Below are 13,638 nucleotides of genomic sequence, written 5' to 3'. Positions count from 1 at the left end.
CTGCCTTTAGTCATCTTACTGAGACCTCTACACTAGGGCAGGTTTTAAATGAGAATGACAGTGTATCTGTTTTTACCTTTTTTAAGAATGAAAGAAACTTTTAGCTTTAAGTATTATTTTATTCTAACTTTTTTTGCATTTTATTTTTTCCTATGTTTTATGAAAAATTTATTTCAATTTTTAAATTCTTGTACAGTTTTTAATGTTTTAAAGCTGGACTTGGTGCATTGTGGTCGTGATTGCCAATGTGCTATTAAAACACAAAACATATATGGACTCAGGCACGCAGTAGACTTTATCTGCCAATCAGAATGTTTTTTTATGTAACAATTTTAAATATTATTCCATACCTGTTTATAAGCAATTTCCACATCAATAGTTTCTACAATAGAAGTATTAATAAACATATTTTGTCAATTCATTTCTTTGTTTTTTTTTTCTAATTCTAGACATATCTGCCACAATTCCTTAATAGTCAGCTTTATTTCAAATATTTATCTGAGTGTATAACAACAATCCAGAGTGGATCCGATTTTATTGGTCAGAGGAAACGTTCAGGTTTGTTAAAATAAAAATAACCTCTTAACCTTTTGTTTGTTTTTTTTAAGATATTGCTCACTGTTTGTTTCATAGCAGATTTGTGGAGAATATGACAAAATTCCCTGCACCTTATTTAATATGGCAGTGCTGTTGCTTGAACTGACAGATGTGAAACTTTTTTTATTTGTGGAAATTTTTTTTTCCTGTTTGGAGTATAACAATGCTTAACTGTTTTCTAATGGGTTGCAGTACTCTTGCATGTTTTTTGGGAAAATTTAAAAGTGGAACTATAAGACAGAGACAAAATATAAAAGTGGAACTATAAGTTTCTTTCATTTTCATGTTTAAAAGCCAATAATCATAAAAATTCCAAAGTGTGCATGTGTATATATGTAGAGAGTATATGTGTATTACTGTCCAAACAGTATTTGAGCACATGTCAGTTTAACACTGATAACACTGCCACTCACTGAGTAGCATATTTGTGTCTGTGCCAACCAACGATAGATTATGGGTATACTTCTTCATTCATTGTACAGAACAGTGCCATTTGAGCTGCTGATAACAAAGAAAGGGGCAATCTTTTATCTATGGTTAATGCCAATAAATCAGACAACAAGTACATATACCACATAGTTACCCAGCTTTAGAATTGTGTCAGGATGGAAATTACATCTACAGAAATGAATATTTCTGTAGAGGACAAATCTTTGCATATCAACTGTTTTTTTTTTTCAGTTGATATGAAAAGAAATGTTTTCTGCAACCCAAGTTGTAATTCTGTTAAGAGTATCTTGAAGTTCTCTCAATTATTCTCATATTTTGAGAGTGGCAAGACATGCTCAAGTTATCTGCATGTAAAGTAGTACAAACTCAGTAACTTGGAATGGTCGAAGTTACTGAGTTTATTTTTATACTCCAAAGAGGAAAAAAAATTTCTGCAAATGAAAAAAAGTTCCACATTTGTCAAATATTTTCTTCATAAGTGTAAAACTTTACTTAGGTTTGCAAAGTTTTTTTTTTTTTTTTTTAAATAACTAACATGAAAATAATTAAAGCTTATACTTCGGTGAGTTATTCTTCAAAAATGGATGGCATAGCTTGGGACTGTCAGTGCCATATGACAAGTAAGTTGTCATTTTTTTTTTGCTTTTTTTTTTTTGCTGAAATAGAAAGTTTGGCAATCAAGATAAAAACCACTGAACTTTTAAAACAATACTCTATTTTCTGTTAAAAGGTGGGGAAGGGTGTTGATAATTTTTCATGTCATTTTGTATCTCTAAGTAATGTGTGTTGATCAAAGTATTTTGACTGAATGCATTTCTGATAGATGTATCATGTGGGAGTGTTGCTTTGATGGACATCAGTTAGTATGTGCAGTCTGATGAATTTAGCCTGTCTGAGAGTGAAAAACAGAGCTGTGTTTTTGAATGAATTTTTTTTTTTTTTTTAAGTGGGGAGAAATTACATTTACATGGTTAAATGCAATGAGATTTACACTGCTTCCTGTGATTTCTTTTCTCTACACTTAAACTTTGAAAGGATATGTAGAAATGATTAAACAAAACCGAAAACAGAACAGCATTGGTAATTCTGAAAACTGAGAGAAATGCTTCTAGCACTGAAAAAAAAAAAAAAAAAAAGTGTGTGCATGCTGAAGAAAATTAAGTTCCAATTTTGGCAAGTACAATATCTTGGTTTTTATGGATTGTCAATATTTTTAGCATTAGCATTAGTAAAGGCACATGATGCAAGAAAGCAAGGTTATATAGCACCATTCTCATTTTGCCGATCCACTTGCTCGAAATGTTTGTCTAGTTCTGCATTGAATTTATTTAAGCTATCAACTTCTATGACAGATGGAAGTTTGTTCTAGCAATCAACCACACGCTGGCTAAAGGCAAACTTCTGCACATCTATCCTGCATCTGTCTTTCCTCAATCTGAATTTACGCCCTCTCAGGCGATTATTCTGAGCAAGAGGAAGAATCCCATCGGCATTGAGCATGCTCAAACCATTCAAGGCTTTATACACCTCAATCCGATCACCCTGCAGTTGGGCCCCGGGTGCCAAGCGATCCTTATAAAGAGCTTTTGCCAGATATAGATTCTTTTTCATTCTAAATACCGTTTTCCTCATTTTCTATTAGAGTAGCTCTTTTGCATTACAGGAAGTAGGCAAAGGCCCAGAAATAAAAGTCACCTTTCTGTTTCTTTTTCTTCTCTCACTAACACAACTAACAGCCGCTTGGTCAACTCGTGGCACTGCTCCTACCTGCCCGTGGCGGGGCCGGAAACCTGGAAGGAGTTATCCTTCCGGAGCCAAAAGGAGCAAATATGGAAACTAAAAATTTTCCACCTCTCAAGACTGTAAATCCTGCTTCTATGGATTTGCAGCAGCAAAATGACTGATAATCAAACCTGGAAGAGGATGAAAACAGGTGTACCTCAAATGGAATATCCATCTTTCCTCATACTGCATTCACTAACAAATCAGTCATTGGGTACTTTGTCTCCATTTTATATACAGAAATGTTTAGAAAGTGTAGCCTGATCACCAGAAATGGCAAGAAGACTGAAATCTGGAGACCTATTAGTCGAAACCACCAACCGTAAACATTCCGAGTCTCTTCTGAAACTTACATTGTTTGGTGGAGTCCCTACTAAGGTATCTCCTCATGCTACCCTTAATAGCTCCAAAGGAGTCATTTCCGAATGGGATCTATTGAACGTCAAAGAGGAGGAGATTGTTGAACTCCAAGACCAGAAAGTTACTTAAGCAAAACAAATAATGTTGAAGAAAGATGGAGAATTTGTTCCTACTCGTAGCATCATTCTCACTTTTTCTACACCGAACCTTCCTTCATCAGTAAAAGCAGGATACCTAAACTGCCGCATCCGTCCTTATATCCCCAATCCTATTTGATGCTACAAGTGTCAGAAGTTTGGGCATTTCCAAACTGTCTGCCTAGGAGATTCAGTTTGCTCAAACTGCGGATCAAAAGAACATATCCATACCTACTGATTGTAATCCTGAATCATCACGGTGTCTAAACTGCAAAGGCAACCATTCAGCTTTTTCTAGATCCTGTGAGCAATTGGAAGCTAGAGAAAAAAATTCAGAAATACAAAGTTGAGAACAAGGTCTCACGTACCCTGAAGCTAGAAAGCACCTACTACCAAACATACCTAAATGTACATATGCTGAAGCATCCAAAAGACACCAAACAGTTTCAACGCAAACAGATATATCAGTTCCACCAAAAGTGTCAATTTCTGAATGGGCTCGATAATTGCTATCACCTGCATCACAGTCAACAAAACACCAAACAATAGATAGGAGAAACAATACCCTGATCTTGATACCATCTACTGCTAAATCAGATCCAGTTACTCCAGATCAGAAGGAAAATTCAGCCCGTGTCGGAAAGAAATTATCTGATAACACAGCTATGGATATTGCAGAAAACAATACTTGTAACGAACCCATTCTAGACCTTTATGCAGAAGACGACATGGACAGACGTCCATTCTTTTCAAAAAAGGACAAAATAAAAATTGACCGTCAACATGCAGAGCAACATTAAAAAACAGACAGATTTGACTTCTAATCCAAAACATAACAACAACAACATAGTTCAATGGAATTGCAGAGGTTTTCGCAGCAACATAGATGACATATGAATTAATTGACCATTATCATCCTGTGAGCATCTGCCTACAAGAAACAAATCTAACACCTCAAGTGTCCATGTCAGTTAAATATTACACTCTTTTTCGACAAGACAGGACAAACAGTGCTCATGGTGGAGTGGCCATACTCATAGACTCAAGGGTTCCTTGTAAGCAAATTCCTTTTCAAACTGACTTAGAAGCTGTTGCAGCTCGTGTAACGATTTGGCGTTGCTTTAACGATCATTTCAATATATCTTCCTCCCAATCAGCAATGTACGATTCATGAACAAGAAAACCTTGTGTTGCAATTACCGTCACAAGTCTGCTTATTAGGAGACTTTAATGGACACCATCCTTTATGGGGATCCCCCATCTCAGACAGACGCGGAGAACTCATTGAAATACTGCTAGACAGACAGAATTTAACATCACTGAACACAGGTTTACCCACTTACATTCATTTTCCTACTGGAGCGTCATCTACAATAGACCTCTCGATCTGCTCTCCGATCCTCTTCCCAAGTGTCGAATGGACAACACTTGACAACCCTCTCAACAGTGATCACTATCCAGTAATATGCAGAATTGAAACCACCAATTCCAAAACAAAATATAAAAGTCATGTCTCTTTTGATGATCACATCATTGAGTCTTCCTCTATCAATACTGTCACAAAGCATATCACAATGCAGATACTGTCAGCTACAAAAGTTTCCATCCCACAGTCTCAATTAAGAAATCGTAGACATACCAATCACTGGTGGAATAATGGTTGTAACAAGGGGAAAAGAGAAAAAATGCAGCATGGAACTTATTCCGAAAATACCCTACCACTGCCAACCTTATTAATTATAAGAAACTTAGAGCCAAGGCACGGTACACCAGGCGAAAGGCTAAAAAGGACTCTTGGATAAAATTTGCTTCATCAATTAATAAAGATACCGAAGCCAGAATAATATGGAAAAAAATAAGGCAGCTAAATGGTAAATACCTTACATCACCTGCACCTATTCTTAACTGGAATGGGAAGGGGATCTCTAATCCTGTAGATATTGCAAATGCATTAGGAACTGTGTTCTCTGAATTGTCCGCCACCATTGCGTATCATCCATCATTCCAAAAAATTAAAGCCGATGCTGAGAAATTCAAACTAAACTTCAAAATTACCCGCTACTTACCCTATAATCAAGCGCTCACGCTATCAGAATTGAAAGAATCTATAAATAGTTCCTGCAACAACACCCCTGGCCCTGACGGTATTTACTGTGTAATTCTTAAACATCAAGATCAGCAATCATTATCCTCACTGCTAAAATTTTACAATCGGATATTTTAGAAACACACATTCCCGAGCTCCTGGCAATATTCATATGTAATTGCTATCCCTAAACCAGGAAAAGATCATTCAACTCCTAACAACTATAGACCGATCTCTCTAACCAGCTACTTAAGTAAAACTTTAGAAAAAATGGTGCACCATTGATTAAAGTGATACCTTGAGTCTAGAAAACTAATCAGCAACAGTCAGTTCGGCTTTTGGAAGAATAGATCGTTCTTAGATCTCGTGATAAGGGCTGAATCAAACATAAGAAACGCTTTTATCAGGAATCAACATCTCATCATGGTGTGTCTTGATATAGAAAAAGCTTTCGATACCACATGGCGTTATGGAATCCTAAAGGATCTCCATTCTGTAGATATGAAAGGGCATTTACCATATTTTATTCAAAACTTTCTTTGCCACAGGACTTTCCAAGTCCGTTACCGGCAGGCTCTGTCTCAAACATACATTCAAGAAGAAGGAGTCCCACAAGGCTCTGTCCTCAGTGCTACTCTATTTGCTGTACGAATTAACAATATTACAAACAGCATTCCAAAGTCTGTTGACTCATATCTCTACGCTGATGATCTTACAGTATCCTGTCATTCCCAGAATATAAATTACATTGAGAGGCAACTACAAATATCGATAAATAATATTCACCTATGGATGACACGAAATGGATACAGACTATCAAACCACAGATCTACAGCCATCCACTTCTGCAACAAACGAAAAATCCATCCAGTTCCCGAGCAATGTTTGGACAGTCATCCTCTTCCAATCGCGAACAGCATTCATCTCCTGGGGATAATTTTTGATAGGAAGCCAAATTTACAAGAGCACGTCCAACACCTATGAACCACTTGTTTAAGAAAATGAACATACTCTGGGTCGTCTCTAGTACATCCGGGGGTGCAGACTGTTGTACACTGCTCCACTTATATAGGTCTCTAATTAGATCCTGGCTAGACTATGGAGCACCTGTTTACGACTCAGCTAGGGAGAGCACCTTAGCCCGTCTTGTGCCCATCCAACACTCTGCTCTTAGGATTGCCCTAGGTGCATACAGAACATCACCAGTTCAAAGTCGGTATGTTGAGGCTCACGAACCTCCACTGAGTATCAAAAGAAAGGTACTATTATTGAATTACTCAGCTAAAATTAAAACCTTCCCCATTCATCCTATTTGGCCACTACTGTATGATCTGCAGTGGACAACACTCTATAGAAACAGAGAACAATCCGACCAACTGGTATCAGATTACAGAACCTATCAGAATACTGGAATTTTAACTTTCACAATATCATCAGGGATTTAAGATCCAGATCCCCCATGGATTACCTTAACTCCTGCTTATGATGATTTCTTTGAAAAATGGGGAAAAGATGCTAGAGCAGATATCAACAACAGACAACTGCATCTTGTTCATGCAAAGAATTACTCCCAGTTTTCTAAGATCTATACTGACGGTTCAAAGTTTGGAAATAAAGTGGGTGCAGCTGCTTTCTTCCCTAATACAACTGTTTCTATTTCACTTCCAGCTGAATGCAGCAGCTATACTGCTAAGCTCTATGCAATTAAGCTTGCCCTGGAAAATATTTCACTCCCGTCAATAAATAAAAGTATAGTATACACAGATTCCAAAAGTGCTCTGTTAGCTCTCAAGAATACTTCAACTTGCAATCCTTTGGTAAAGCTAATACTACATAAGCTGGTACATCTCCATGAGCAACATCAAACTTATCTTCTCCTGGATCCCAGGTCACAGTGGTATCCCTGGAAATGAGTGTGCTGATGACGCTGCAAAGCATCCTTTCGGCAACATAGCCGTATAAAATGATCTGGTCCCATATACCGATTATAAACACTACATACAGAAAATATGTATAGAACAATGGACACTTCTGTGGAAGGCGCCTCCGTAGCCAGGTGGGAAGGAGCAGCAGTGCGTAGCACACGCTTCTTGATTAGACCGGGGTTCGAGCCCGTCACCACCAAATACGGAGGATGCGGAAAGGTTAAGGAATGACCGCCGCATATCCTGGAGCAATATGGCCTTAGTTGCTAATGCTCCTAAAAACCAAACAACAACAACAACAACTTCTGTGGAAAAAGCAAATCCACAATAAGCTATTTCAACTGAAACCTGAACCACAATTATGGAGATCTAGCCTCTGCAAAAATAGAAAAGAAGTGCTCCTAGCCAGAATTCGAATCGGCCATACTCACCTCACTCATCTGTTTTTGCTCACAGGAAATGATCCTTCTCAGTGCATGCACTGTTTGCAACCATTATCAGTAAAGCACATACTGATTGAATGAAGCTTGTTCAACACTGCCCGACAGTCTACTTTCAGTTCCATCTCAAACCCTATGTCACTTAGCAGCATCATAGGCAATGACGTAGAACTCTGAATTTTTCACTTACTTGAAACAAATTAAAATATATGATTGATTCTAATTGCGCCTAGAGCAGTTATTACATGTACCCTCACTTACTTTGATAGGTGCAATATGCCCTATGTAGCCCTTGTGCCAGAAACCCCCTCAACAACTAGAACTACTACCCCGCAGGTGCCTAGTCTCCAGACACTGTAATTTGCAAAACTTAAGCATTTCATCGTAAGAGCAACCCTTTATTCCATTCATTAATCTTGCCCTTCTCTGTACTTGTTCCAGCAGCTCTACATCCTTCTTAAAATGAGGTCTCTAGACCTGTATGCATTACTTAAGGTGTGGCCTGACCATTGCCTTACACAAGGGGATTTCACTTCCTTATCCCTTCTAGAAAAATTCCTGTATATTGTTGACAAGACACCATGAGCTACTCTTGCAAACCATCTGCACTGCTCAGAAAATTTCATATCTGCCTGCACAATTACCCCCAGGTCCTTTACATTGTCTGTGTGGTAATACACTGTTAGTGTATTACCCTGTTAGTGTAATACACTGTTAGTGTATTACCACACAGTTTATACGTTACTCTGGGATTACTTCTTTCCATATGCCGTACTTTACATTTGTCAATCAATGTTAAACTTCAGTTGCCACCTCTCAGCTCATCTTCTCAACTTCCTGTTGCAGCAAAGTACTGTCATTAGTGTCATTAACAACCCTGCCGACCTTTGTATTGTCTGCAAACTTGGACTTTAAGCCTGATATACCATCATCAGTATCATTGATAAATACAGAAAACAACAGTGGATCCAACATTGAACACTGGGGTTCAATGTTGGATCCTGGGGTTCACTAATAACATTAGTCCTCGAAGAGCAGTGTCCGTTGATTACCACATTCTGTCTTCTCCCACTCAACTAACCCTTTATCCATATCAGAAATTTGGCTCCAATGAGGCATCTGGGGTGGTGCCCCCAAAACTTCTCTCAGGTTTCATTTAGATTCCATTCAGATGAGGGCAGTTAGGTTAATTAATGCCTCATCTCTAACAGAGCCTCTCCACTCTCTGTGTCATAGACGTTCTGTTTCTGCTATATGCCTTTTCCAGAGATACTGGCCTCAGGTGCCAGGCATTTTTCAAGGCCAAGCGACATTACTGCGACTTAGAGTGCTTTTAATAAGTGAATAACGTTATTTTTCAGTTCCTGTGTTTCTCTCAACAGTTTCATTTAAAAACGGTTCCATACTTGAAAACTACAAGTCAGAAAGCAGAAAGGAAATTCACCTTTCTTTTCCTTTTTCATATATTTTTAGTAGCACTAACCAACTAACACTTCAACCGCTTGCCCTCCTAGTGGCACTGCTCCTGCCTCCCCATGGCGGGGCCGGAAATCTTGGCGGAGAAGTCCTCCAGCAAAGGGCCAAAAGGAGCAAACATGACAAGCACAGAACACATTTCTGCTATCAAACTGGCAGAAAATTAGACAAAATAGGTTCAGGTACAGCTAAGCGACAAAAGACAGAGACTCCCTCTAGTTGCACCACTGTTCTTAATTATTCATTCTAAGAATGAACAAACCATACGAAGTTTGTCATTATTTCGAATCCAAAAAACTCTTGAAAGCATAGCTAGTCCTAAAACAGTCAGAAGACTAAAGTCATATGTAGGATCAGCTGCTGTCTTTCCAGACACCACCATATCACAGTAGATTCTCCCTGAATGCAGCATATTTACTGCAGAGCTGCACGCTATAGAGTTAACCCTGGATCACATTAGTAAATGCCAATACCAACGGTTCATTTTATATTCTGACTCTCTCAGCGTGTTACAGGCTTTAATAACTGTGAGATATAATTCTCATCGAGTGCTGCCTTGCATTCAGCAGAAGATTCACTTTCTCCATGAACGTGAATATGATATCCACTTCTGCTGGATTCCCAGCCACATTGGGATTAGGGGATATGACTTGGCTAACACCGCATCCAAACCAGCAATTCCCAGTAATAATCGCTTCCTGTCAGTTCCCTATACAGACTACAGGCAAATAATACACCAAAAGATACACTCCTAATGGCAAGATTCGTGGAATAAACAGACTACGAATAAATTATAAATCGTATAAAGCCTGTAATTGAACTGTGGCAGTCTAGTCTGCGGTGCGCCTTCGTAGCCAGGTGGGAAGGAGCAGCGGTGCGTGTAGCACATGCTTCTTGATTAGACCGGGGTTCGAGCCCGTCACCACCAAATACGGAGGATGCAGAAAGGTCAGGGAATGACCACCGCATATCCCGGAGCAATATGGCCTTAGTTGCTAATGCTCCTAAAAACCATATAACAGCAGTCTAGTCTGTGCAGGAATCGTAAGGAGGAAGTTGTTCTTGCCTGGACTCGCATAGGACATAGTCATTTGACTCATTTTTATTTGCTGAGGGCTGATGATCCTCCTATGTGTGAGTCCTGTGGCACAATTTTATCAATCAGACACATTTTAATTGACTGTCCAGATTTTAGCAATATCCGTTCTACCACTTTTAATCATCTAACTGAGCCGTATACACTTAGTCAGCTTTTATCCGACAATGACCATGTGTCTGCTATTTTTAGCCTTTTGAAATCAGTAAACCTTTTTACTGATATATAAAAAATTGTTACTTGTTTATTTATATTTGTCTTTTACAGTTTATACTTGTTTTTATACCTTGACTTAGTGACCTAATTCATTAGGCCACTGAAAGTTTTACCTTTTTATGACCAGGTTTTGTCGCATTATAGCCTTAGTTGCTAATTCGCAATAAAACTAAACCGACCATCTGAATACCTCAAGAGGAGTAATTACTGAATGGGACTTCCTCAACATTCCCGAAGATGAAATCAAAGAAGAGCTAAAAGATCAAGGGGTTATACAAGTCAAAAGGATAACAATTAAAAGAGACGGAGAAATTATCCCAACGAGGAATATAATTCTGACCTTCAACACTCCAAAACAACCAAAAACTGTAAAAGCTGGATATCTAAACTGCCCACTGAGACCATACATTCCAAATCCTGTCCGATGTTTTAAGTGGCAGAAGTACGGACACTCTCAAGCAGTATGCAGAAGTTTCGCTATCTGTGCAAAATGCGGGTCACGAGAACATACCCAACAAGACTGTATAGCACAAAATTCAAGATGTCCCAACTGCATAGGAGAACATAATGCCTACTCGAAAGAATGTGAAGAGTAGAAGAGAGAAAAGAGAATACAGAAATATAAAGTGGAAAACAATGTAACATATCAAGAAGCTAAAAGAACAATACAACCGCAAAGAACAAATAGACCATCTTATACACAAGTAATACAAACTTACAAAACAATAGAAACACAGACAGAAGTAACGATCCCACCAAAAAAAGTCCATATCAGATTGGGCACGCTCACTGCTCATTGACCCAAAACCAAAACAAAAAGCAGAACAGGCATTAAATACACCCATTACGATACCGCCAACCAGAAAAACCAGCAAATGCACAAAACTAGATAGAACCACTGAAGTAAATGGGAATAAAATGGACAACATGGAAATAGAAGAAAAGAATTAAAAGAATCAGATGGAAGAAACAATACTAGAAATTTTTGCAGAGGAAGAACAGATGGATACTGGAAAGTCTTACTTCCCTAAAAAAAGGAAGACAAAAAACAGAGAACCTGAAGCCAACAACCTCAAGAAAACAAGCTGAAAATACTAACAAAACTACCCCTCGACATGGGCACCTGTACATGGTGAGGGGACCTCCCAGTGATGCTGCTAGTTTTCCAGATTAGCTTCACTGGGATCTAACGCCCATACCTTGGTTCCAGGGTTACATCGTTGAATTCGGAAAGGGGAATCCTTGTGGTTGAGGGGCCCAGCCTTAATACACCACTTTGGCCCCTTCTTCGACAAGACGGGTGGTCCCGGACTGGCCCGACTGGGATCAATCGGCGGTTGGTTCTTACTGCCAGGGTCAACTGCATTCCAATAAGTCTCCCTCCCTTTGGTCCTGGGACGGGATCAAGGCTTATTGGAAAGGTGGGTATGGTGCTCCTAAGCAAACTTGGCATCCCATTCGTGCATGCAGTACCTGCTAGTTCACAAGTGGGCGTCCCCTCGTAGGGCTCAGTGGTGGGTGAGGTACTTAGGGCATCTGAAATTTTTATCTTATTCATATGAGTAATTTAAATTCTATTTCTTCTGGGGCACTAACAAGGCCCCTACCTAATTGAGATGAAAGCACGGACTGAGGACACACAACCATCAGTGACGCCACTCTTCCTCATTCTCCATTCCACCGGAGAGCAGTCAATTCGAAAGATGTCGCCCTTCTTTATCCAGAAAGGATTAGAAGGTTTGGCAGATTCACCAAAAATCCGTTAAATGACTGCGTTCTGGCGACCTTTTGGTTGAAGCTTCCAGCACAAAACAAGCGGCTAAAATCTTGACCTCTACATCCATAAGGGAATACCTATCAACATAACCCCCCACAAAACTGTGAATTCTTCATGAGGTGTTATATCAGAGTGGGACCATCTTCATGTTTCTGAAGAAGAGATCTCCTCTGAATTAAAAGACCAAGGAGTGACAGCTGTTAAGAGAATATCAATACAAAAGGATGGGAATCTCGTCCCTACCTGAGTTCTTATCTTCACGTTCAACATCCCACGGCCTCCAAGTTCCATCAAGGCAGGCTATCTAAACTGCTCAGTGAAGATTTATATCCCAAATCCACTGAGGTGTTTTAGATGCCAAAAATACGGCCACTCACAAACATCTTCTCGTGGTAACCCTACCTGTGCTCGATGTCATGTTACAGACCATGAGAGCAAGGAATGTTCAGTTTCAAAACCGATCTGTGTCAATTTCCAAGGCGAGCACCCCGCCTACTCTAGAGCATGCCAGCAGTGGAAGGATGAAAAAGTAATCCAAAAACTGAAAACAAAGCTGAATATCTCTTATCCAGAGGCCAGAAAACGTATCCAACCAATAAATAGCGGGAAACCTTCATATGCTCAGAAGGTTTCTGCTAAGTGCACTATCGATACACAAACTGAGATGACTATACCACCAAGAGAGTCATTCACTCCGATTGCGCGCTATTTATTGAGTTCACAAAAGCCCACCAAAAAAACACAATCGGCTGCCACTCCTATATCCGTACCTCCTAGTAGTGGAGCGCCTCAGTACCGTCAGTTAGAGCCTATCAATGATGCAGTAACGTACATCCCAGAAAATATCGTCCAAGCAGCTGCGAATGCCATCCCAAAAACATCTGCCCGGTTTCCACCATTTCCCAAACCATGGTGGAATTCAAAATGCACAGCAGCAAAAAAGGCTCAAAACAAAGTGTGAGGGATATTCCGCCGATATCCTACCACGACCAACCTTATAGCCTTTAAACGCGCACGAGCCAGAGCACGCTACATCCGCCGTCAGAGTCAAAAGGAGTCGTGGATCCGTTTTACTTCATCAATTACTCAGTCCACTGGTACTGAGTCGGTATGGGATAAAATCCGGAAAATGAAGGGAAAATATACATCCCACACTTCTTCAATCCTAGATTATAAGGGAAGCACTATTGAAGATCCAATTGCAATAGCCAGTTCTCTTGGGGAAACATTCTGTAACATCTTCGTATTCCCACAGAGTTCCTGGTCCTGAAACATAAAATCAAATGACAGGCACTT

At 39.5% G+C, this 13,638-nt stretch overlaps 1 protein-coding gene across 1 annotated transcript in view; it reads left to right on the top strand.

Annotated features, from left to right (window-relative positions):
- pkaap (A-kinase anchoring protein pkaap) overlaps positions 1-13,638 on the top strand; it is a 392,730-nt gene that overhangs the window by 245,141 nt on the left and 133,951 nt on the right. The window contains exon 9 of the mRNA XM_090388075.1: positions 450-558. Within this exon, the coding sequence (XP_090244201.1) occupies positions 450-558 (109 nt within the window). The remainder of the gene's footprint in view (positions 1-449; positions 559-13,638) is intronic.

This window comes from Mastigoproctus giganteus, chromosome 13, assembly GCF_048544385.1.
Source record: "Mastigoproctus giganteus isolate SK-2022 chromosome 13, ASM4854438v1, whole genome shotgun sequence".
In the NCBI taxonomy this organism is placed as follows: domain Eukaryota; kingdom Metazoa; phylum Arthropoda; class Arachnida; order Uropygi; family Thelyphonidae; genus Mastigoproctus; species Mastigoproctus giganteus.
Note: the sequence above shows the minus strand (reverse complement) of the source record. Positions and strands in the feature narration are given on the sequence as shown.